The sequence below is a fragment of the Falco naumanni genome, chromosome 6, assembly GCF_017639655.2.
Source record: "Falco naumanni isolate bFalNau1 chromosome 6, bFalNau1.pat, whole genome shotgun sequence".
NCBI lineage: Eukaryota > Metazoa > Chordata > Aves > Falconiformes > Falconidae > Falco > Falco naumanni.
The window spans coordinates 85,823,773-85,847,187 of record NC_054059.1 but is presented as its reverse complement, the minus strand read 5'-3'; the positions used below and the strand labels follow the sequence as shown (position 1 = coordinate 85,847,187).

Here is a 23,415-nt window from a genome sequence, read left to right as displayed (position 1 = left end):
CAAATTCACTTTGCACAAAATCAGAAGTTGCAGAATGCCAACTTACCGGTTAAGTCCTGTTTATTATATTGAATATGAACCCTGCAGAAAGTTTCAACACTTAAAAATGGAAAATCAAATGATTTACTGCTACAGACCTACAACATTCATAATCTTCTTTTTTCCAGGATAGTCCTGTCCTATAGAACTTTTAAATGGATACCTTTATACTTTTGTATTTATTTAAACCAGTTATAGCTTCCAGGTTTTATTCTAATCCTGAGGTTTTAATGGCTTTGTATTTAGACCTGCTATTGATTTTAACTGGATCACCACACAAGCGGCAGCAGAATCAGCTTAAATAACAAGCAAATTTGACAACAATTATGTCAGAGATAATTATTCAGTGTGTACTATTGTGAATGGAGCTTTAAGTAAATAATTAAACCAACAGACTACAGTTTTGAGAACTTCAAATATTTAGTATTTTTCTTATAAGTTCAGATAGACTTGAATGGTATCTCTGTTAACAATTTCCCACTCTTCATATTAAGAATATGAACATCAGGAAGAAAACAGTATGCAATTTTTACTTTGGAATTGTCTAAGAAATTTGAAGTAATAGACAGAAACATAATGTGAAAAGCTGAAAATTAGAATTACCCTGGATAAAAATCCATTCCTTTTCCTTAAGTGGCATATATTATATTGGGATGTTGTGTCATGCCCAGGACAAGATTAATAATAATAAATATTAAAATACAAATAAAAAGAAAGAAGCATGTCCTAGTAATAAAAGGGACAGGATGAGAAACATATACTAACCTGTATTTTTCTGACATTTGTTCCAACTTCCTTGCCAACATACAACATTCTTCTTTTAATTTTGCTATGAATTTGTTCTGGGAGGTCAGCAATGAATCCTGTTCATTTACTAGAAATTATAAAATTATAAAACTCGAAATTTATTTTACAATTATAAAAATTTATATATAATTTAGAAACAATTTTATTTATTATTAATTTCTTTCCTCTAGATCCTTCTGGTTTCGGTATGTTTATCAAACTTCAGCTACTTGGACATGGAATTATGATATCATTGTTCACCAAATAAAGGCTCAATGTCAGAACAAGCTAACCTAAAGCATTATAGCGATGTTGTCACTGAATCGGGTCTTTATGAGAAGAATCACCATAAAGACTACATATTTAATCTGGTGGTTTTGCTTTTTAGCTGGAAGTTCATTGACATTTCTGGGAGGAACGAAATTGGCAAGCCATGCCTTAGCAGCCTTTTGCTTGCTCAACTGGTGCAGAGGATACACTGGCAACACAAACACTTACGCTGTAGACTCATTTAATTCTATCCTAAAAAAGCAGTTCTTTTATTTACTGGGTCCTTTATTTACTATGATTCACATATTTTTTTCTCTTTAATGGTAAGATATAGACTTATTGTCCAGTGAGAGCTGCAGTGAAACCATTTTATAAATTAATTTTCAGTTACCCTTCAATCTGGGCTGCACAAAAACTTGTGACCTAGAAACCAAGCAAATTTATTGTTTCAAAAGGAAGATATTGCAAAATTATGTTTCTGGATTTCTGCTTTTAAAATAAGAGAGATCACTGTTACCCACATTTCTTGTATGTGTGTAGAGCCATAATACACAAGGATTTCTTTATGTACACAATAAATTACTATCATTTTCAACTCTTTCTAATCCTACTAGAGATATAGAAAACCAAACTCAGTCTTGGTGTTGTTTAATTTTTGTATACTGGGACAATTTATACACTGGGAGGGTAAATTACACATCTCTTGTGCAAAATTATACTGGTCATATGCAGATGTGCTGGCTGGAGTAGGGAAAAATTATTCTGAAAGCTTCTTTTCTTTTCCTGCTGTGTAGACAGCAGCCATAACGTAGCTGTCTGCATTCCCTGCACACACGGAAAGGTCCTCTAGTACTGTGATAACACTGCGAAAAAAGGCAGAAGATCAGACAGAAGATTTAAATGTGCCTGCAACCTCAGATATTATGTGAGACTGCTTAGAATTAATACACGCTACATAATTTTTCTAAAGGTATTGTAGGACTGATGGTTACGATGGCATTTTATTAAATGCATGAATATACCATGTTCCATAAGAGCTGAAGCTCCTCCTCCTTTCCATGCTCAAGGGTTAGAGATTTCCTCTCTAAACACTCCTTTTTTGGTTTATAATATGAACCTTTATTAATGTTGTTGGCATAGTAGTTCACAATAACAAAAGGCTTTTTTTGTTTGTTTGGAAAACCCATTTTACTTCCAGATTAAAGGTTTGAAGTTATTGATCAGCTAAGTCAATGCAATGAAGTCTCCTATTATGAGAACCTGAAGTATGCAAGGGATTAAACATCCTTCTTCTAGATTGAGAGTGTGGGGCGAGGGGGGGGACACACATGGTAATGCTAAAAATGTTTGAGGCTGCAAAGATTAAATAAAGGAACATATCAATTTGGAGCCAGTGAATTACATCCAGCTGCGACAGTGAATTAAGAACCGATTAATGGCTAAAGCTTTTCTCCAGTTTGGATGCCGAAGCAAACTCATTAAGCTTTTAGAGTAGCTATAATGTGTGTACTGTGGGAACTGTTCAATGCTATTCAGGAGACTTTAACTGTAAGCTCAGAGCATTTCCCGCAGAGCTTCTGATGCTATTTTCTTTATATAACATGTGTGCCTGAAAATCCAGCCAAAAACAAGCCCTTTGTTTTTCTACTTTGTTGTGGTCTCTCTCAGCTTTACGTTTCTTGAACACAGGTAAATAAACTCATAATCCAGATGGTGCAACAGATGTGAGAGCAGCACTCTGAAATCAACAGACAGTGGGCAATACTTTCCATTTTCTCTTTTAAACGCTAACTAATATGTAATTCGGAATCTCCGGTGTAGTTAGCATCTGCTCCCTTCGGCCAGCCAAAGGTTACAGGTGTTCCTGATGTCATTTCACAGTAAGGCGTGGGCCTGGCTTGTGAGTGAGTGCCCAGGCTCTAATCTTTCCCTACCACCTACCAGTTTTCTCATGCTGGGCCTCCATTTGCTGCATCTTCTGTGTCAGCTCCTGCTCTCTTTGCTGGGCCTGAAGGGCTCGGGCCTTTGCTTCATTGCTAATGCTGTGCTGAATGCTCTCTTTCTCCAATCTGTAAAAAAAACAACCAAACATGAGATAAAGCAAAAATAAAAAGCATATACCGAAGATGATAAATTAAAAAGGCAAAGCAGAACATTCAATTAAGAGGAACAAAAAATCTGGCCACGCTTTTCACATTAAACCTTTCTTTCCCACTTCAGGTTATACAAACTGACCTTTCTCTTACAATGTCAAACATTCTCCAGTGACTATTAGAAAATGGATTAAAAATATGATCTATTCCCTGAGTAAAACTTAGCCTTTCAGAAAAAAATATGATTATATTTGTAAAAATTTCAAACACAACTTCTTTTGCATAAGGAAGTTCCCCAGCATCCACTTTGTATTGAAGAGATTATTTGCATTTTCTTTTAAATGCTATTTATTGAATTCTGCAGTGAAGCTTAGGGACCTGACCCTGAGATGGACTGGTTCCCAGTGAACCAGCAGGAGATAAGTCAATGGGAGTGACTGCCACAGTGCTCATAATACAGCTACTCTGAGAGCTTAATGAGTTTTCTTAAGCAACCAAACAAGTTTTAACTATTAATTTATGTAAACAGGAGATGAATGCATCCGTTACAATAAAGAGGACTGTTAGCACCACACAGGCCCGGCCCCTTGTGGTTCTGCTCACTGGGGGGTTGTACAGAAAGGTCTACAGCCCAGCACTATTATCGAAGTGTGCAGGCAAGAGAGCAATTTACTTGACCAGATATGCAAGATGGGGCAATCTACTCCTCAGGCAAAACAAATGCCAGACTACCACACTCCATTGAAGCATTTTATTTAATGCAAGCCAAGCAAAAACAGCGTGGAAAATAAAACCCCAAAAAGGGATATGCATATAAATTAGAAAAGGTCCTAAACTGCAAGTTGATACCTAGACTTTCCCAAAGGTCGTGAATATTTAGCTGGTGCACACTAGGATCCAGATTCAAAATTTCAGTGAGGTCACACATACAGGGATTGATTTCTAGATTTCAAATTACACATATGCACACACTTTTCTACTGAAACTACATTTAATAGCTTGGGATGGGTTTCAATAAAGTCTTTTAAATATGTTGCTTTATTCTAGAGATAATACTTATTTCAGGGGACTACAAAACAGAACACGGGCATAGATCATGTAAGGATAAAGCCACATCTCATGTGGTTGCTGCACTTAACCTTTGGATTGGTGCCTAATAACCCATCCGAGATATTGCAATATCTCAGCATGACACACACAATGTTAAATCTTCTCTCTTAAATTTACCCCAAAGCAATACAAATGGTGGGTCACATTACACTAATTCCTGGTCCTGATGTTGCAAGCCTTACCTTAGGCAAAACTCCCTTTGAAATCACAGGCAGTTTTTTCTGAGGTAAGACTGAGAACGATTCGACACACAGAATACATTTAGATAGCAAGAATATTGTAGGGTTAGGAAACAAAGCACATTTTTCAAGGAAATTTCATACATTGAACTGCACTTCATCACATCATTCTCGGCATTGCTTCATAACCACACTGGGGCTATCCTAAGGATTGATGTTTGCATCACTTCTTAAGTGTAAGCTCCAAATATGGAAAACATTACAGTGAAACATCTTTCCATATTTGCTGGGAACCAGCCTAGTTAAACCCCTTCCAAACATCTTTTTACCTTCAGACAGTTGTCATGAGCATTGGACTGCTGAAAAAAACCCCACAACAGAACCTAACGCATCCTCCAGATGCTTTCTGCTAAAGCAAGAGGCTGTAGCACAGTCTTTTATTTAATATTGTCTCAGGTGAGACGGCTGTACGCAATTGGGTGCTGTGCTGTCATCTGGCACACAGCTGGCGGGGTAGCCTTCTGCTGGGGGTAGCCTATCCAGCTGCACAGCTCAAGCTACCAAGGCAAGCCTGTAAAGGTCCATTCCCCATCACTAGGGTCCCGCCTGTCAAACACATGCTTACGGGGCAAGTTCAAAATAAATGGAGAATCTACTGCTGCCAGAAACACTCCTAAGGGGACCCAACTAAAAAAGCCACTCACCTGTGCTACTTACTCTACAGAGCAAACTAGAAGGAAGTCAGAAACCATGGGTGCATGGCAAGGTCCCTATGGGTGAAGTGCATACGGGGTGAGTAAAAGCAGTTCCGTTTATACAGTGGATAACTGCTCAACTGTAAGACTAGGAAAACACAGGTACGTCTTATGCAGAAGGGTATCTTACTAGTCTCAGTCTTAGCACCTGGAAAATTTTGGGATTGAGACCCATCCAGTATCACATAAACAGCAGTATCTGAGGTGCCTAAAGCTGCTGAGGAACCAAAAAAATTCCTGGAGCCAAAGCTAAGTGAAGTGGCAAGTCTTTCACCCACACCTTGAGTTGACACCTTTCCTGCTCTCTAAGTTCAATCTCTCTGCCCTCCTACAGAAAATCTTCCCAACACATTTTACATATACAGAAAAAAAATATAGAAAAACCCCATGGATAAAACATGCAGAAGCCCAAGAGATTTCAAGAACTATTGGTAACATTCCTGCTATAACCGGGAAATACTGCAGGAGTTTTAGAAGGTTTGACACTGGCTGCTTATTTGCAATTACTCTGAATTGTGACAGAAGGGGAGCTTGATTTAAGAATAAAAAAACCTATGGATTATGAAGAAAAGGAAATAGTTACATTCCTCCAGCATTAGTGTGAAAACATCAGAAGTTTCCTCCTACAAAAAATTCAGAAAATCTCATTGACTAAAGAAAAGCCCAGAGACAATGTAAAGCAAAGCAAAACCTGCCTAATTTTGATAAAACAGGTAAGATCTGAATCAGGAATGAAAGGAAAAGATTAGTTGTACCATAACTTTTTAAAGCATAGGTATCAAAAAAAAAAAAAAAAAAAAAAAAAAAAAAGGGACAGAGTGGTCACACTGAAGGTCCTGTTCTCTACTAGAAAGCAAACACTGGATGAAAATTGCAGCCAGTAGCTCCTTCACATACATCCATTTTAAACAACTAAATAAATGCTTATCTGAAAACAAGCCTGGATTTGACCATCACATTGATCAGTTTTACTAAAGCAGAAGCACTGAACTCATGGTGACTTTCATTTTTGTGCCATAAAGTCAGAAGCAACCAGAGACTCATTCACATGGAGGCAAGTTCAAGCTCTCCTTAAGCCCTGTTCTGAAGCGCAAGTTTTCCGCAGTGATTTTAGTTCTAAACACTGATTGTTCTGAGCCTCAGCTACAGCTGCTAAGAGCAGCCTACTTAACATCTTTAACATGTCCACATCTCTCAATGAACTGGGTATCTGTTTGCAGTGACTAAAAGCTATGCTTTCTAAGTATTCTTGACAAAAGCAAAGGCAAGAGTAAACTAGCTTATAGAAAAGGAAGAAGAGCTAAATTGCTATCACTTGCCAACCTTACAAAAAATCCTTGCTGAAAATGAAGTGAAAATTAACTTTGACCTCAAAGCTAACATAAAAGTATGCTGGCTGAATTTGAGCCACCAAATTTAAGGAAAAAAACCCAAACCACCAAAACTCTTTCCCACCATTAACAAACAAATCCAAAATCACAGATCCATTTTCAATAGAAGACGGTTCTCTGACAAATGGCTTTGCAGTAAAGAAAAAGGAACAATGTAAAGACTAGTGATGTGAAAGTCATGTTTGACATAAATAATAGCTCGTCAGGTTTTTGACTGCAAAAGAATAACTTAGATTCATAAAATTTTGAATTTCACAACATGGTTCAATAGTAGGTATTTCTGCAAGAATCGTTTTTGCTTTCATAACAGTAAAAATACAAAATGAAAAAGAGAGCATGAGTTTTAATGTAGAATTAGGCATCTGACTGGAGGCTGCCAGTAAGTCTTCTGACAAAGCAACTATGGTGTGAAGCAATCATGCTTCCTATGCTCACTACTGGATTTTTCCATGAAATCAACACGTGGCATTTTGTAAAAAGCTAATGGATCCATTAGTAAGGACTATGAATTTAACTGGACAAATTAAAATACTTCCGCAGTTATCTCAGTTCAGTGGCATACAGGAGGTTATCACAACCTTATTTCTGACACTTCATTCATTATTAATGATAATTAAAAAATTAATCATAAAATATTTTAGGCTTTCATATATACTTACTTTAAACTGGACTTCCTAAATTATTAAGGAGTAGCTGGCATTTAGTGTTCCAAACATTGCAGGCATCTGAACTAACAAGACTCTTGGTGTAATGACCAGTTCTGGAACTCAGCACCAACACTGGTACCTGGGTAGCAAGAGGACCAGGAAAGCCTAACACCGATGCTTCTCCTACATGCCTCAGCGGTCAAGCCCAGACCTCTTTCCTGGGCCAACTGTAGCCGAGTGGGCCAGCATGGGAACTAACGTACAACAGATCACCTCAGAAGAGGCAAAGCACCAAAAAAAAAACACCTCAGAGGAGGCAAAGCACTCCACTGAGCGCTCCCTCAGCTCTTCCAGAGGAAACAGGCTTTCTCTCCCAGTATTTTTGAAAATAAATGTGTAGCACAAGCTTCTCTATACCAAACCAAAAACAGTTTTGAGAAAGTACCCAAGCATTTACTTCCCAGTACTACAACAAAATCTGGCCTAAAGGCACTCAATCATTTAGAACACTTTTGAAAATAGAACTTGAAAGCCTACATGTATTAGGAACCCTAAAGATTTTAACCAATAGCTTTGGATACAAAGGCTCAGCAACGTTTTATGCAGTCTACTTTGCAAGCTTTCCACAATATAGGTCTAGTGTCCATTACAAGCAGCTTTCTGAACCACCTTCTTGCAGGTTATTTCATATTATTACTTCAGCTACAAGCGCCAAGGGAAGAATGGAAAATCAAGAGTATATCCTTGCTCTTCTCTCAGGCTACAGGAAAAAGGAAAAAAAACCCTCACCCACTACCAACCCCCCACCAAACACACAGGAACATTCACAGTAAAAAAAAAAAAACAACAAAAAAAACCCCAAACAAACTGAAATAAGAGGTCAGAATACTTACCCTACTCTCTAAGGGGAAACATGAGAAAAATGTTTGCAGTCTCTTACTTTACTATCAAAAAGTATTCAAATTCTACAATGATAAAGGTCATAAAAGAATGTATATAGAATAAGATCACATGCTGGGGTCAGAACACTTCACAAATTTCTCTCCTTTGTCCTCCATATGTATCTTAATAACTATGTCATACACAGAAGGATAAGGGCTTGGGTGTTTTGGTTTTTTTCAGGTCAGCAGACAAGCCTAAAGGTTGGTTTGCAAATATGAGAAAAGTACAATTTACCAAGATGTCATTCTCCCCAGGAATGGTCTTAAATAATTTTATCTATTAATATACAATTCTTAAAATTGCTTTCAGACCTGCTTTTCAATTTAAAAGCACTATCCTATTCAGCTAGTATCTATTCAGCTATTTATAATGGAGAATGTGTTCACAGGGTTTTATCTTCTGCTATCTGCAGTCTTAGTATTTCCAAACATTTAGGTAAGGAAATACAACACAGTAAGACCCCAAATTCTGCCAGTAAATAAGTAAATGCTCATTTTAAGTGTAGCTATGATCCAAAATTATTAATTTCCACACCTTCTAAATTAACAGGGCTCTAAAGCATGTATCTTGCTCATATGTTTGGATCAACTCAATAAGATGACTCAGGTCACAAGATTTCTCCCCTTCCTTTAAGCCAGGCTTCTGGAACCTTTTGTTTAGCATTGATTTTTTTGGTCACCGTCCTTTTTAAGGCCTATGTAATTTCATCTAATAGGTCCTTATTAATACCTAGGATTGCTATGTCTGAGGGTATAGCTGGACAGTGTTTCCTGGTTTCCTCTTATAAAACACTGTAGATCTTTGCCATCTGATTTTTTGTAATAAAGGTTTTTATTTTTTCAGTGCATGTGTAAATCCACCACAGCATGTTTGGACTAGCTACATTTTAGGGCTCTTGGTGCTTTCACAGGGCAGAAAGAGAAGCATGAAACAAATGTTCTTATATGTCAAAAACTAACTAAATAAAAAAAAGACACTAATGTGCATGCTTGTGCAAGAATTATGTAGAGATACCTTTTAAAAGCGTCACGATCAGGTAATTTCTTTAAACCTCTCCAAGGAGTTGAAAAATTGCCCTTCCTGTATCCCATTGTGGGAATTACCCACTGAGTTGCTCTTTATGGCTGTTTGTGGGAGCTGACTGGACGCTGATCCTGCAGCAGGCTGCCAGGTCTTCTCAGCAGAAACCTCAAGTTCCTGGAAACTGCCCCAGCCAGCACACTGTGTTTGGTGAGCTTCAGTAAAAATCTACATTTGCACGGTCAAATTTTGCAGAGATCTAATTATTAATTTAATTGGTAGAACTGGAGGACTGCGTCATTGTTGAGGATACTTGTGCTCTTATTTGTGAGGCTTGAAAAAAAAAGTAATCTTAATTTTTCTTTTTACAGTGTAAGCTGCCTAGTTACATTAGTTGAGAGATAGAGTTCCTAAAGTAAAGAAATGTCAGTTTTCTTCTCATAACTATGTGAAGCAGAAACTAATACAAGCAATTAGAAAAATTATGTAAAGGTTAAGGGTTTAAAAGTGGTAAAAAAAAAAAATCAAGCATTCAAATTGATTCAGCTCTTTAAAAATGAATCTGGAAAGTTAGAAGAAGGTACAGAAATAATTTTAAAATGGAAATATCCCCCTTATATTATGTTAATCAACTAACCAAGCAAAACCTTTTACTTCCCTACCTGAGATAAAAGACTGGAAAAAACAGCCCTGCCAGGCTACTACCACTTCACAAAAACACCTCAAAAAACAAGAAACAGTTTTCAGGGGAGAAAACAAGAGAAGACTAAGCTCTGTGCACATTTCCAATTTTGTCAAGACACTAACTACAATTATTGACAATCAACTTAAAACTGTTTTCCCACAATGCAAATAATTACCCAACTCTATCCCCATTCCCAGAATCCAAATAACAACAACTTGTTATACTACGTTCTATTCTTTCTGAGAATTCCAATTTTCCTGAAACACAAATTAGTGCATACGACTTTCCACTGATTTTTTTCCCACCTTTCTCTATTTACAATGCAGCGACAGTGTTGGAACTATCATATCATTTGTTTTTTGCACTTTGGATAATATTAGGAGGTCTACAGAAACAACAAAATACTAAATTTAAAACTTCCACTTGGCCCTTTACACCCTACCAGAGGCATCAGAAGATATTATATATTAATGGCTGTGCATGAAAGAGATTCCTACTCTATTTTTGAGTACTTGAAAACTACTTCAAAATTATCACTAACTGGAGACATTGACGGGCATAAGAAAGATGAAAGGTTGCAAGGTCATAGGAACTGAGAGACACAGAGCATTGCTCCTGTGAAAGTTTGTATGATATAAAGAAGCCTGAATACAGTTAACTTAAATATATACATACCTGGTGGTATATTCCATCTCTACTTCTACCTATTAAGTCTATTAACAAAATGAAAGGATTTGATTTCTTACTTTAAATTCAGCAAAATAGAAAGAATTTTCAAACACCTAGTCTGTAACATGATTTTCTTTTGGTGTTATGTCTTCATGATATATATATATAGTTCCTCAATGTAGACTAGAACTACTTTTCAATCTGGATAGTTCTCTGTACACCAAATCACAGCTAAATATTAGGATTAACTGCCCCGTATTTCATTGTTAGAGAAGAAAAAAGTGTCTCTAACAGTAATTAACGTCTCATATTAGGTCAAATATACTGACTTAGAACCAAAATCTGATTTTTCTGGCACATCTGTTAGCCTTGCCAGCAAGATATGTACCTTGCAAACAAACACCCATCCTGCAGCGGTTATTACCATCAGCTTGTGAACTATTTGGTTGAGTCCCTCTAGAAACAGAAAATCAAGTACAGAACAGAAGTTGCATGGGAAGATGCAACATGAGAAGTGTTTTTTGTGAAGTCTTAGTGCATAGCCCTAAGCACTTCACAGGAATGTACCCCTTTCTCTGGACTATTCTTTCGATCTTTGTTCCACAAACCACTTTTAGAGATGGCTGAATGTTGAAATGTTTGCCTTCCATATAAGATTTTTACAGATAGTTACTCTGTATGCACAAAACAAAGTTATTGAAACTAGTATTTAAAGTAAAGGAGTAATTTTCTTGCCAGGGTGACTCTTGAGTTTGGCACGAGCAGCCTCTTAAGACACAGCTTCAGGACAGGATTAAGCCAGTCTAAGGCAAGATATAAGGTGCCAGTATAAGGTGCGGTCCCTCTTTTCATTCTCCTATAACTGGCACTCATGCAACATATTCTGCAAGAACAAATGATTATTTCTCAATCTGATTAACTCTCTCATACAGGTGCTTGTCTTCCAGTGTCAACACAAGCAAGGGCCCAGCAATTTGTGGCCAGACGTAGCCACATGTCACCACTCTAGGGATTTGCCTTTTCAGCAGAAGCGTCGACTCAGAGCAACTTCAAACACTTGTGACTCTGTATTCCAAGGCTCAGCTTGTTAATACAGTAAATCCAAACGTCAGGCTCCTACCATTGAATCAAAAAATGATGCAGCTAAATGATGCAGAGACCTGATCTGCTATGAACTCGCTCTGCCAATTTAAATTTGTTCAAAAACCCAATGTTTTTGGTACGTTAACTTTGTACCAGCAAGCTTTATGCTGAATCAGGTATCATCTGTCCTACTGCAGCTGGCATAAAGTCAGCATAAACACTGCATTGCATGCTCTAACTAATTCAAAAGGAAAGTGACTGTGCTCACACCTGATCCGGATCAAATCAAGCACAGCTGAATGATCCAGTAGATCACAGATGCACTATGAATGACTGCTGAACAGTCACCTACATTTTTCACAGACATTAGATTTGGAAACACAACCTGCAGTGAAGTTACCACAGGCTTGATACTTTGAAGTTGTTAACTCTCCCCAACTATTGCTGAAGTTGAGAAGTGAGGAAAAGTTCTCTTGGTCTCCAAAGGACCAAGCCTCACAGGAACAGCTTGGGAAGAAGCAGAAAAATTTGACAGAACAAAGCATCCTTCAGGATGACAATTTGAAAGGCAGTATTTCATTCTGAGGGAACCTGATCTAGGGTAAGCTAGACTTCTACCCCATCCTACAGCAAGATACCACGTATTCCAGCAAACTGACAAACTTGTGACCAAAAGCAAAAGAGACGAGAAATACCGTGCTAACATTACATTATACTTGACTGTTGCTGACTTGCTCTAGATATCACAGAAACATCCCAATAAAAGACATGTTTATCTACACACATATCACAGGAGCTAGTTATTAACAGGTGAGTTAAAAAATAAACATCCAGCCTTATATGCCCTTTATTGGTTTGGCCAATTGTGGCATAATTTTTGTATTATCCTGATTATAACTGTCTGCACATTAGTATTAGAAATAATGGACGGGCGGTATAACAGTTCAGGGTTTTGGTGGGTTTTTTTCTTTTTTTTTTTTTTTTTTTTTTTTTTTTTTTTTTTTTTTGGTCAGGTTATAAATCTCTATGCTGTCAAGAGTAAGGGAGAAACATATTTCAATAGCAACTTTAAAACGAAACTCACAAATTACTACCATTATGTTAAGTGCTAGATATCCCACTGTGCAGTTTTGCTTTGTGAATTTTTACCTTCTTCCATGCACACTTTTAGCCACTGATCGCACAGCCTTTCAGTGTTTTCTGCCTTTTCCTTTAAATAAACTGGCTCTGGCTCCTTCCATCTGGTTCCCCTTCCGTCAGCAACCCTGCACCTGTTCACACCTCCTCTCCTGTTGGATTCCACTGAACATTTCCTCCTCTGCCAGGGCTATTCTGGCACTCGCAACCTTTCTGTCATTCAATCCATCTGTCAGAAGTGAACTTTGTTTACCGCAAGCTTCTGCTTTCTTCTTCAAGAAGCAAAGCCCCTCAAGGTCATTGTCAAATGAACTGTCGGTGTGGATTTAAATCCACTTCTGCTAACCAGCAGAAGATGAAGTTCTTTACAGTCCTGTATTTGTGAAGATCGGTTTGGGGTATAGGAGAAATAATACAGAAGCAAGAGAATAGATTTTTATCACCGTTTGTTAACTCCAACAGCTAGGGTGATTTTCTTCATATACATATATCTGTACCTTCTTGCAAAGACTAGCAGAATCTCAGAAAAACTTGCAGAGCTATGCAGAGAAGTGGAAAAGGCTAATAAAAATATTACAAATGAAATAATAAATGAAAGCTTTTGACTCACATTTTAACACCATGTAACAAAGATACTGACTAAAAATGCAAAGAGAAAATGAGAACAGCTGAATGAGTAAGTTTACAGTAAAGCCTTAAAGCGGCCAACAACATTCACTGTAAATTATTTCATCTGCAGCATTTTTTTTTAAACTTACCTACTGATGTTTCAAATGCAACACTATTTAAGGGGAAAAAAATCCTGAATATTTTTTCCTGTTTTCAAGCCTTGTAAAACACACATATGCAACTCTGTTAAAATACTGCCTTCCACGTAGAGACAAATTGTAAAGATTCTTTGTCAGGGCTGAGACTAAATTCATGTTGTCGACAGGATGCATTATTTTTAGCAATTCCTGTGCCCATATTTCTTTTCAGGAATACATTCTGATAACCACAAGCTCCTGAATTATTAACTAACCTCCTTGACACCTCACTCTTCTAAAATAAGAAACACCTTTCAGTTTCACTGCATACCTTGGGTATCCTTTAAAAAAAATTAAAATCTTTCACCCAGACTAAATACAATACCAAAATATAAAATACATATTTTAAGTTTTGTAAGCAATTATAACGAACCACCCATTTTATTACCCTTTTACCAAAAATGAATTTAAAGTAAAGCTTTCTGGGAGCAAATCCAGGAGGTAATCCAATCTCATTAGCAGAAATGCAGTTATACTTATGTTAGGTCTGAATTTGACTCTAATGAAAATTGCATTGACAAATACTGCACAAGTTTAGCTGAATAAAAACTTAATACTGATAGATCCCTTATATGGGGATTAGTCCCTGCATTTGCAAGGGTTTTTTTTGGGGGGTTTTTTTTTGGTTTTTTTTTTTTGTTTTTGTTTTTTTTGATGCTACGGTCTTCTTCCGTAGGAAACTACATGCAGGTGAACAAAAGCACTTCTGTCTCCATAGAGGAGGAGCTCTGCAACAAAAGGAATATGCAGCAGTGTCCCACCTAACTACAGAGAAACTTTTATTCCACCGTTCGATTTAAGCCCTATAGAAGGCAACTGAACAAGAAGGAGAAGCTAATAAAGAACAGTTGCTCCTATTTCTAGAAAAAAAGCAGTCCACCAGGAACACAGGGGCAACCAGCAGCGGCACGCTATTCAGCTTGCCAGGCTGCCAGCACGGCCAGGGGAAGAAGGTCAGCCCTGTCAAGTAGCCGACAGCCGAGGCTGCGCTCATCTGCTTGCTCAGGACGGGCATCTCCCGGCTCACGCTGTCCCCCTGACCAAGCCTCGGCCACAAGGGCACTCAGCAAGGGGTGAGCAGAGCAGCCAGGCAGCCAAAGCTGGCTCAGGTGATTTATTTTTTCTCTTCCTTCCTTCCTTCCTTCCTCCCTCCCTCCCTCCACCAGCTACCTTCTCTGGAGATGACAACCTACAGGCTGATGCTCTTCTGTGTCAAGTGTGATTAAGTCCCTTAGACGAGGACCCTTTGGGTTCTCTGCTGATTTTTTTTTTCTAGACAAGAGATCCAAGAGCTCAATCTTGCACAGAAGAAAAAAAAACACAAACAACAAAACAAACCAACAACCACTATGACTGCACAAAGTAAACAACTTTGAATATACTTTTGAAGGCACAAGGCAGCTTTTAAAATTGTCTAAGCTCACAAATACCAAGCACAAATAAAAAAGTACATTTTAGTTTATTCCAAAAACAAGCCTTCAGATGTACTTGAGAAAAAAACCCTAAAAAAAAGTAAAAAAGATAAAAATCAGAACCATTTTTCCAGTAGCAAATTCATCAAAAAATCCAGCAGCCTTCAATATGTGTCTGAAAGATTTTTGTGCTTCAAAAAAAATATTAATAAAAAAATCATTATCCTGTTGTTATTAGTCACACAAATAGAAAACCTAATTTGAATGAGATCAAAGCAAATATTTGATACACACGCATAAACTTATTACTGTTAGTGCTGAATAATAACTGCTCAAAACAAAGACCTTATAAAGATGTTTGTTTTCTATAGCAGTTAGGCTCTTCTGTATTTCATCTCAATTCACTGCTCGCTCCAAAGCGCTTTAAGTATTGTCACTGCTCCTGAACCACACTCTACATGCAGTAGCAATTTGGCTGCCTCAACAACCTGATGTGATGTATAAAAGATGAAATCATTAGAGAAATTTGATGTGAGCAGTTGCAGTTTAAATGCCATGGAGAAAAATTTAGATGAATCTAAAACTAAAATCTGAAAATTTATTATTGCCTTTTCCTTGAGAAATTGTGTGGTGTCGGACAATAAATTAAATTGTCAACCATGTTTAAACTCTTTAAAAATGAAAAAAAAAAAAAAAAAAGGGTGATTTATAAATTCTTTCATATACAAATTCAACACACAATCTTGGATTTATTCTTTACTCCTTCCCTTCTGTTTTCTTTCTTTCCCTTTCAAACTTCATCAATGGACTTTACACATTTGTACAATCATCTTAAATATGTTTAAATAGAAATATATTTAAATAATTGTGTATTATCTTGACACAAAGTGTATCAGCTTCAAAATTTCTACAAGGCACTGCCAGAAGACGACAGAGCCGATTTATTTCAAATCATTCAGTATCAGTCTTCATAAAGCAGCATATGGTCTTATCATGGCAGGTAAAATATTTTACCTTCTATAATAACGCAGAGCAGCTAATTTATCTACATGCTGTATAATCAGATAAACAATTTCAGCTGCACTATGAAAACCTGTAGGCAAAAGAGAAATTTATCCCCCACCACTTTATTGATTTTTCCACTTATACATTCATATAATCACTAACAACAGAGGTTATTCTTTCTTCCATCCCCTTCTTCAATTACCTTAAAGCCAGACTTTTTTTTTTTTTTTCCAGTTGTGGAAATATTTGCAGTTTCTACAGCTGCAGGACAAAGAACTGAGACATTTTCACAGAGTTGCTCAGGGGAAAAGGAAGGGGGAAAGAGGCTTTTCAAGATTCTATTGCAAGTAAAGCAGAGTGAATGACAACTTTCAAAGCTACCACAATCATTTACTAATGTGCTGCTATACCAAATAAGTCTAATTTTCTTTGACAGCACCAAATTAGATTTATTGCAGAAACTGCTGCATAAATAGCATATGGCTATGTTATACCACCTATTTCAAATCCCTGTAATGTTTCCTCCCCTCCCTGCTCAAAATGAATAATTGAGCCAAGCTATAAACCTTCTGCAGACGAGAGATATACAAGTTCAAAAAGCAGATGCGGGAGATGTAGATTTCTTTGTTGAGACTGTCTAAAAAAAGTGTCACATATCCCAACCACACAACTCTGGGCAGCAATAGGTCAGGTCTCCCTTGCTGCACTTCAGGATTTTATTTCCCCCTTTCCTTGATAAAATTTTGTTTGCATTTCTCTTTCAAGCTGACAGTCATCAATACGGGGCACGACCTTGTAATCCTCTCGCACATGACTACCTCTTACTTGCGCAAGAAATCCTATTGATCTTTACTTCTTACGTGAGTCAAATTATTCATGTGACTCAAGATCAGAAGGCTCGGACCTCCATTCATTCCTCTTGTTTATGAAGAGGGAAGTGCCTCCTCGGAGCAAAAATAAAGCATCAGAAAACTGTTCTCATTCATCGGAGAGGCCCAACCCTGTGGGAAGGTGCCGACCTACAGCTCTCCCCGCTTTCAACAGGAGCAAAGTTTTCTTATCGCTTTCCTGGATCGGTCCCCGGACCCACGTGCTTTTGTATTTCTGTCAATCGCCAAATTCTGCGTTCAGTGAGCTCCTACAATAAAATACAAACACACGCACAACCTTACTACGCGACAGGACCAGAGCAAAGCCACGTATCTGTGAAGTGGGAGGGGGCAGGACACACCTAGGCGGGATGCTCGGAGGCCAGCGGGCCACGGGGAGCCTGCGGCCGGCCCGTGCCTCCCCTCTGCCCTGAGCTGGGGCGAGCGCTGCCGCTCGCCTCCAAACTTTGTGCGGTCGGAAAAGACGTTGCAAGGTCTTCTCTCCGGCCGCCGGGCACACCACTGCACACATCGTGGAAGGCTGCGGCTACCCCGCCGCTTGCCTCTCGGTGGTCAGTCCTCCCAGCTGCCCTATCCGTTACTGTCTGATTAGCTCTGCGAAGGAGCCCCTCCCCGGCCAGCTTTCCCCGCCATCTGTTCCACACGCGATGGCTGCCGCCCAGCAGCCTCGCGCTGCCCTCCTACCTGGCACCCGGCTCCCGGCCTTACCCCAAAGTGCTAACACAGGTTCTCGCTGCTGGCAGAGTCAGGATTTCATTACTACTACTTTGACAAGTGCAGGGTTGTTTGTAATTTCTCTTTTATCCTGATTTTGATTGTACAACCACCTCCCACTGATTCAGTTTGCTTCAGTTTTGTTGCTCACAGATTTTACTCTCCACATTAATCTCCCTCTGGCATGTTACTGCATCTGTTCCCTTTTTTATTATTAATTTTCAAATTCCCACCATTTTTGACAAAAAGGAGGTAATCTACACTCTGCTTCTGCCCATTTCATTTTCTTTAATTTGGAAGATAAGTATGAAAGCGTGCCAAAGAAGTTAATTCTCCGTTAACAGTTTATTTTCTGGCATCCCGATGCCTTTGTATATGAAAACCAGATAGAAATAAATGTTGACTGAATCACAACAACATAGTCGCAACCGTCCCTAAATTTAATGAAAAGTAAACATATGAAGCAGAATCTAAAAAGTTTATTAGTTGTCAGAGTTGTTTCATGTTATCACTCCTCCCAGTACTTTAAAATAATGGTTTTGTACAAGATGAGCAGAATATAAAAAAAAAATTAGAAATCAATCACTCCTTGCACCTCATTTCTGCTTCTCCCTTCTCCCTTCTCCCCCCTCCCCGCTCCTCAATTCAAGTGTTATTGGTGATTTCATCAGTCAGTCAGTCTGGAAAGATAAAACATATCTCAGTCATTGAATATTAGTAACACCATTTCTTCAAATGTTACTGCCTCTCCAGAAGAGATGATGGACTTTCTGACATGCTAAAATTACTGGAAAGAGGACAACAGTGAGTGTGCCGCTAACTAATAGATACTACTAAATACTGTACAACTCCCTAGCAGACTATGTATAACTACCGAGAAGTTAGTTGACATTTCATCATTTAGTAGCATAGCTTAAATAGGGAAACAAGATATGAGGCATGGTGCAATTCTAACAAGGAACGCTGGTGACAACGTATAGCTCAACACCGAAGTTTCAGTGACTAAATAATGCTACAGGAACCTGGAGGTGAAATGATAGATTTATGTGTTTTATTTATTACACCTGTAATACAAATTACTGTTAATGGAGTTGCTGAAACTAGCAAGGACCGATGCACAGTAGGAAGGCTATAGCACTGCTAAAATCCACTGTCCTCCACAAATGCCACTTTCTTAGATACGCTACTTTCTAGACATCCAATCGTTTTTCAAAAATAAGACAGAAAATAAATATCACATAATGGAGGAAAAAAAAATAATCAAGAACTACAACACCCAGTGACTCACTGTAATACAAATTTTAATCCTTCAAGGGAGTGACGCAGGGATTCAGGGTAGCTTGGTGGGTCACCTGAACCTGGAAGCATGAGTTCTTCTACTGTCTAAGTAATTTTTCCCCACCTACAAGTTGACATTCAGTACTGCTTGCAATGTTTCATATAAGCAAACGAGAATGGTATGAAATTAAACTAAATCTGCTTCAGTTCCACTCAATTACAACTCCTAGCAAATTTTAGATGACATTTCAGACAAAAATACCTCGAGCCATCTACCTATCTCCGTGCCTGAGAAAATGCATGATGGCATAGAAAAAAGTTGAATTTTGAAATTCAGTGATTCCCTCACTACTTAAGATTTTTCTAACTGCTCTGGCACATGCAAACAGGAACTATATCTGACTGCAACTGAAACAAATAATAACTTCACATTTGTTTTGAAACAAAAAGAAGAAAGATTTTTAATGATGATTCCATTACACAAGAATAGTGAAAAATGTTATTAAATTAGATGACATGCCAAGATCTGGGCAAGTTGTTCACATCTTGCATCCTTTATGTGATCTTTTCCACTAGCATAATGACATGATGTTTAACAATTATTCTCTCATAAACTAAGAACAAAAGATCCGTATGTTTTCTACCAGCTGAAAAATGGATTCAGATAAGCTTCGTTAGCAAGACCCAACCTTGCCAAAGTAACGGCAATTTTGACTTCAGAAGTAATTTCATAAGATTCTCCTACTACAGTGACTCTACTACAAATAACCACAAAGCTGAAACTAGGGTAAAAAAAATAAAGTTAAACAAGCATGGTCCGTCTCATAGCATGGTGACATCTGCAAAGTTACACGACTGACAAGCAAAACCACACAGCAAAAGTTCTGTATTTTCCCAGTCATTTGAAGACATACAAATTAGAATTACTAACTAGATTCAATAGCCGGAAATGCATGTTAATAGCAAGGATTTCTAAGCAACATATTGCTCCAGGAAGAAAGGTGACAGGAAAAGGCAATTTTAAACTCTGTGGCAATGGTTTGGAATAGCTAATTGTAACCTTTTTTCTTGATTTTTAACAAGTACATTTTGTTAACTTAGAAGCTGTTTAGCTGGTAATCAATCATTGGTGTCTGAAAACTAGGATGCAGCAAAGAAGTGGGTCTCCTGAAGAGTGCGGTTCTGCAGAGCACTTTTTTTTTCTCATTAAGACATAGGCTGCAAGCTCTTTCTCATTTAATTTGCTCATATATTTACCAACTCATTTTCATATATTAAAATCTGAAGTTCTCATATTTGTTTTATTATTCTATTTATTTACAATATCCAAACACAGAATCAGTGGATTAGTGAAAAACTTTTCTCCTCAGTAATATACTAATTCATATAAAACAAAGAATTCTTTCTGTACCTCCTCAGCTACCTCAGATTTTTGCCAGAACAACATAGACAGGTCATGCAAGGCAACAGAAAGACTATCTACAGCCGTGTAACAGCAGTTCAGGCCTCCCACAAGTCCAGTGTTGTGAGAAGACTTGGAGTGGACCAGCTGGTCCTCTCCTGGAAAGAGGGGAATCAGCAAGATGGGGCCAAGGCCAGAATACCCAAGAGATGCGCTAAATCAGTGCACTTTCTGCAGCAACCTCCCACAGGCAGGACTCTTGAGCTTAAAATCTGTTTTCCTTGGCAAGTGCCACAGTGAATGAGTTTCTAACCCCCATAGGATTGCTACTACCACTACCCTTCCAGTGAGTATTTTCACTGGCACAGCTGCCATTTGAGGCGAAGGGAATAAAGAATGAAAGAAGGCAGACCACAAGCGAATGAAGTTCACGGGCAACAACTATGAAAGCACCAATCCATTGAAAACATTACTGAGTTCAAGATGCAAAACTAGTGCCCCAAGAGACATATAACTTTTATACCTTCGCTAAAATAGAAAACCTGCACTGGCAGGGAGTGATCTGAGAGGAAGAAAAGGAGTACAGGGTAAGGAAAAGCTTCGTTTCAGTAGGGGATCTTTTCCTCTGCGACTCAGGGAAAAGAGGCAAGAACATCTGCACACATGCCCTACCCATCAAAGTACACAGGGACTGTGGCTAAAAGTTCAGGAGCAACGAATCTCTCATCTCTTCGCCCCTCACCTTCTTCATCAATGACAGCAACATCACCTAATGTTTTCATGGAAAGCAGACTCCAAAGATAAGAAGGACACAGAAACCTATAAAGTATTATAGAATTTGGAGAATATCAAGGAGAAAGATCTGAATCTATTTCCTGTGCTTCAACGTATACATTTCCCCAAGAATTAAATGTCAGCATAGAAAACATTTCAATACTTAGAAGCATACTTACAAGCAGAGGCCGTAACATATAAAACATAGAAAAAATAAAATAAAGATTAGGATATCTGCACTAGGTCAGACAAAGAAACTGTGGCAGTTCAGCATCTGTCTCAAAAAGCAGACGTCTGTGAAACTACATGAGAACAGGGCCAGCACAGAGCATTACTTGCCCAAAATACTGTTCCCAGCCTCCAGTGATCTGCATCTCAGAAACTTCCTGAAGTCAGTGACCACAGACTGAAAATCTACCTGAATCATCTGTATGTTAAGTATCCAGCTTCAGGTACCTTGCTATGTAAAAGTAGGCAATAGTCTTCATTTTTTACAAGTTTAGTATTTTCACAAAAAATACCCCAACATTGGCTAGTCAGATTTCCACCAAGATATCCAGAGCTTTATTGCATATAATCAGCCTTTTGCTAAAAGGAGCGTGGTAAGCCATTTGGTTAACTATCACAACAAATCATTATTAATAAAGTTCTGCTAAATCCAAACTTTAGATATCTTAACAACTCACCCAAAACTTTTTTCAAGTTCATTAACCTCTAGCATATTTTTTCTCTAAATACAGGCTGTTAGAGTGGTACTTTCTTCCATCTGTTAAACAACCGTGCTCTGAATTACACAGAAATGTAGCTGAATAAAAAAATGATTCATTGAATTTAATAGTTTAGACGAGGCTCTATTTTATTTCCATTTACTCAATGGCAGAATTCTCACAAAGCTCAAAGAGTACAAGACTTGGATAAACATGCAGACTTCTGCTAAGTGTTAAAAGTCTGAAGGTTTTTTTTCCCCCCATGTAAAACTTAAACGAACTTAACTTTTTTTCTTAAGGACTGAATAAACGCCACCAGATTTGCTTCTGGATGTTCACTCTTGCAGGGAGTGGGGCAACAGAACAAAACAAAAACCACACACAGAGTCAAAAACTTGCAGTCAAACAACAGCATTTTCTGTGGCGAAAGGAAAAATTCTTGCAGTTACCAAAACTCATGCTGCAATGAAAAACTGGCATATTAACCTTCTGGTGTTTTCTAGAAATGTGTAATGAATAGTCCGGTAAAACGGTGGGAGCTATGCACCAGGCTAGAATAACTCAGGTAAAGTCTCTCATCACACAGTGTTTGCACTGTACCACATCACTGAACAAGTGACTTAAACACTCTTTTCGCATACTCAACCTTACCTCCTACACATAGACAGTAATTTACCTTTTAATCGTTTAATCTTCAATGAAGCTTAACACGATGATGTTCATTTACACATTGCTGGTCATTCTGCTACAGAAACTTCAGATTATTAATCTGAGAACTCCTGTGCTTAAAGGTACTGCTGTACACTACAGTCTCAAACAATATTTGAAGTATTTTTGACGTACCAAAAAAAGCAACAACAAAAAGAATGCGTCTGCACTCTCCCCTGTTCTTTTTCCCACCCAAAAACATGCCATCTCATCACCAGAGTTGAATATCGCCTTTTCTTCACACTAGCCACTTTCACAAATTATAGTTCATAACTCTCTTTGTAGTTCATAATTTAGTCATTTAAACCTCCACTTCTAACATGACTGAGGGCTGCCCATGCAGTCAATGACTGCAAGTATCTATAACAACTGTGGGGAAGCCTGTGGCAAAAAATTAGCAGAATGAAATCGGTACTACAGCATGTAATAGGATAAGGGGTACCTGGTGAGGTGCAGTTGGTGCTCAGATTTACTCAGCAGTTCTGTCAGTTTTAGGCACTCCTCTCTGGCTCCTGCCACATCCTGCTGGGCTTGTTCCAAACGCTGTTTGTTTCCATTCAGCTCTAATCCCAGTTTTTCTATTTTCTTAAGAAAATTGTAGAACCAAAGAAAGTATATTTAAGAAATGCATAAAAATAAATGTTAAAACAATAAATTGTAATGTGATTAAAGCTCCTGAAAAACAATGCACACTTTTATTTAGAACAAAAGTAATGACTTGATGAAAACTGCAAATCAAAGTATTTGAAATTACATTCCTATGGAAAGCCAAAACACATATAATATTTAAAAGACAATAACAAACAATCAATGTTATTGTCTTCAGATGGCTTAAGAGATACACACATTCAATCATTTTCTGTTTTTCTCATGTGAAGGCTTCCGTATTTGTGTCCCGAATTCACTGCGTTAA

General features: G+C 38.0%; 1 protein-coding gene across 3 annotated transcripts in view; it reads right to left on the bottom strand.

Annotated features, from left to right (window-relative positions):
- Window positions 1-23,415, bottom strand: part of SDCCAG8 (SHH signaling and ciliogenesis regulator SDCCAG8) — a 118,994-nt gene that overhangs the window by 50,732 nt on the left and 44,847 nt on the right. For 2 of the 3 annotated variants that reach the window (XM_040597867.1, XM_040597865.1), the window contains exons 13-15: window positions 22,945-23,087; window positions 3,037-3,164; window positions 805-913 (exon numbers count right to left, since the gene is read on the bottom strand). In XM_040597867.1, the coding sequence (XP_040453801.1) occupies window positions 805-913; window positions 3,037-3,164; window positions 22,945-23,087 (380 nt within the window). The remainder of the gene's footprint in view (window positions 1-804; window positions 914-3,036; window positions 3,165-22,944; window positions 23,088-23,415) is intronic. The other variant, XM_040597866.1, reaches the window with a different exon arrangement.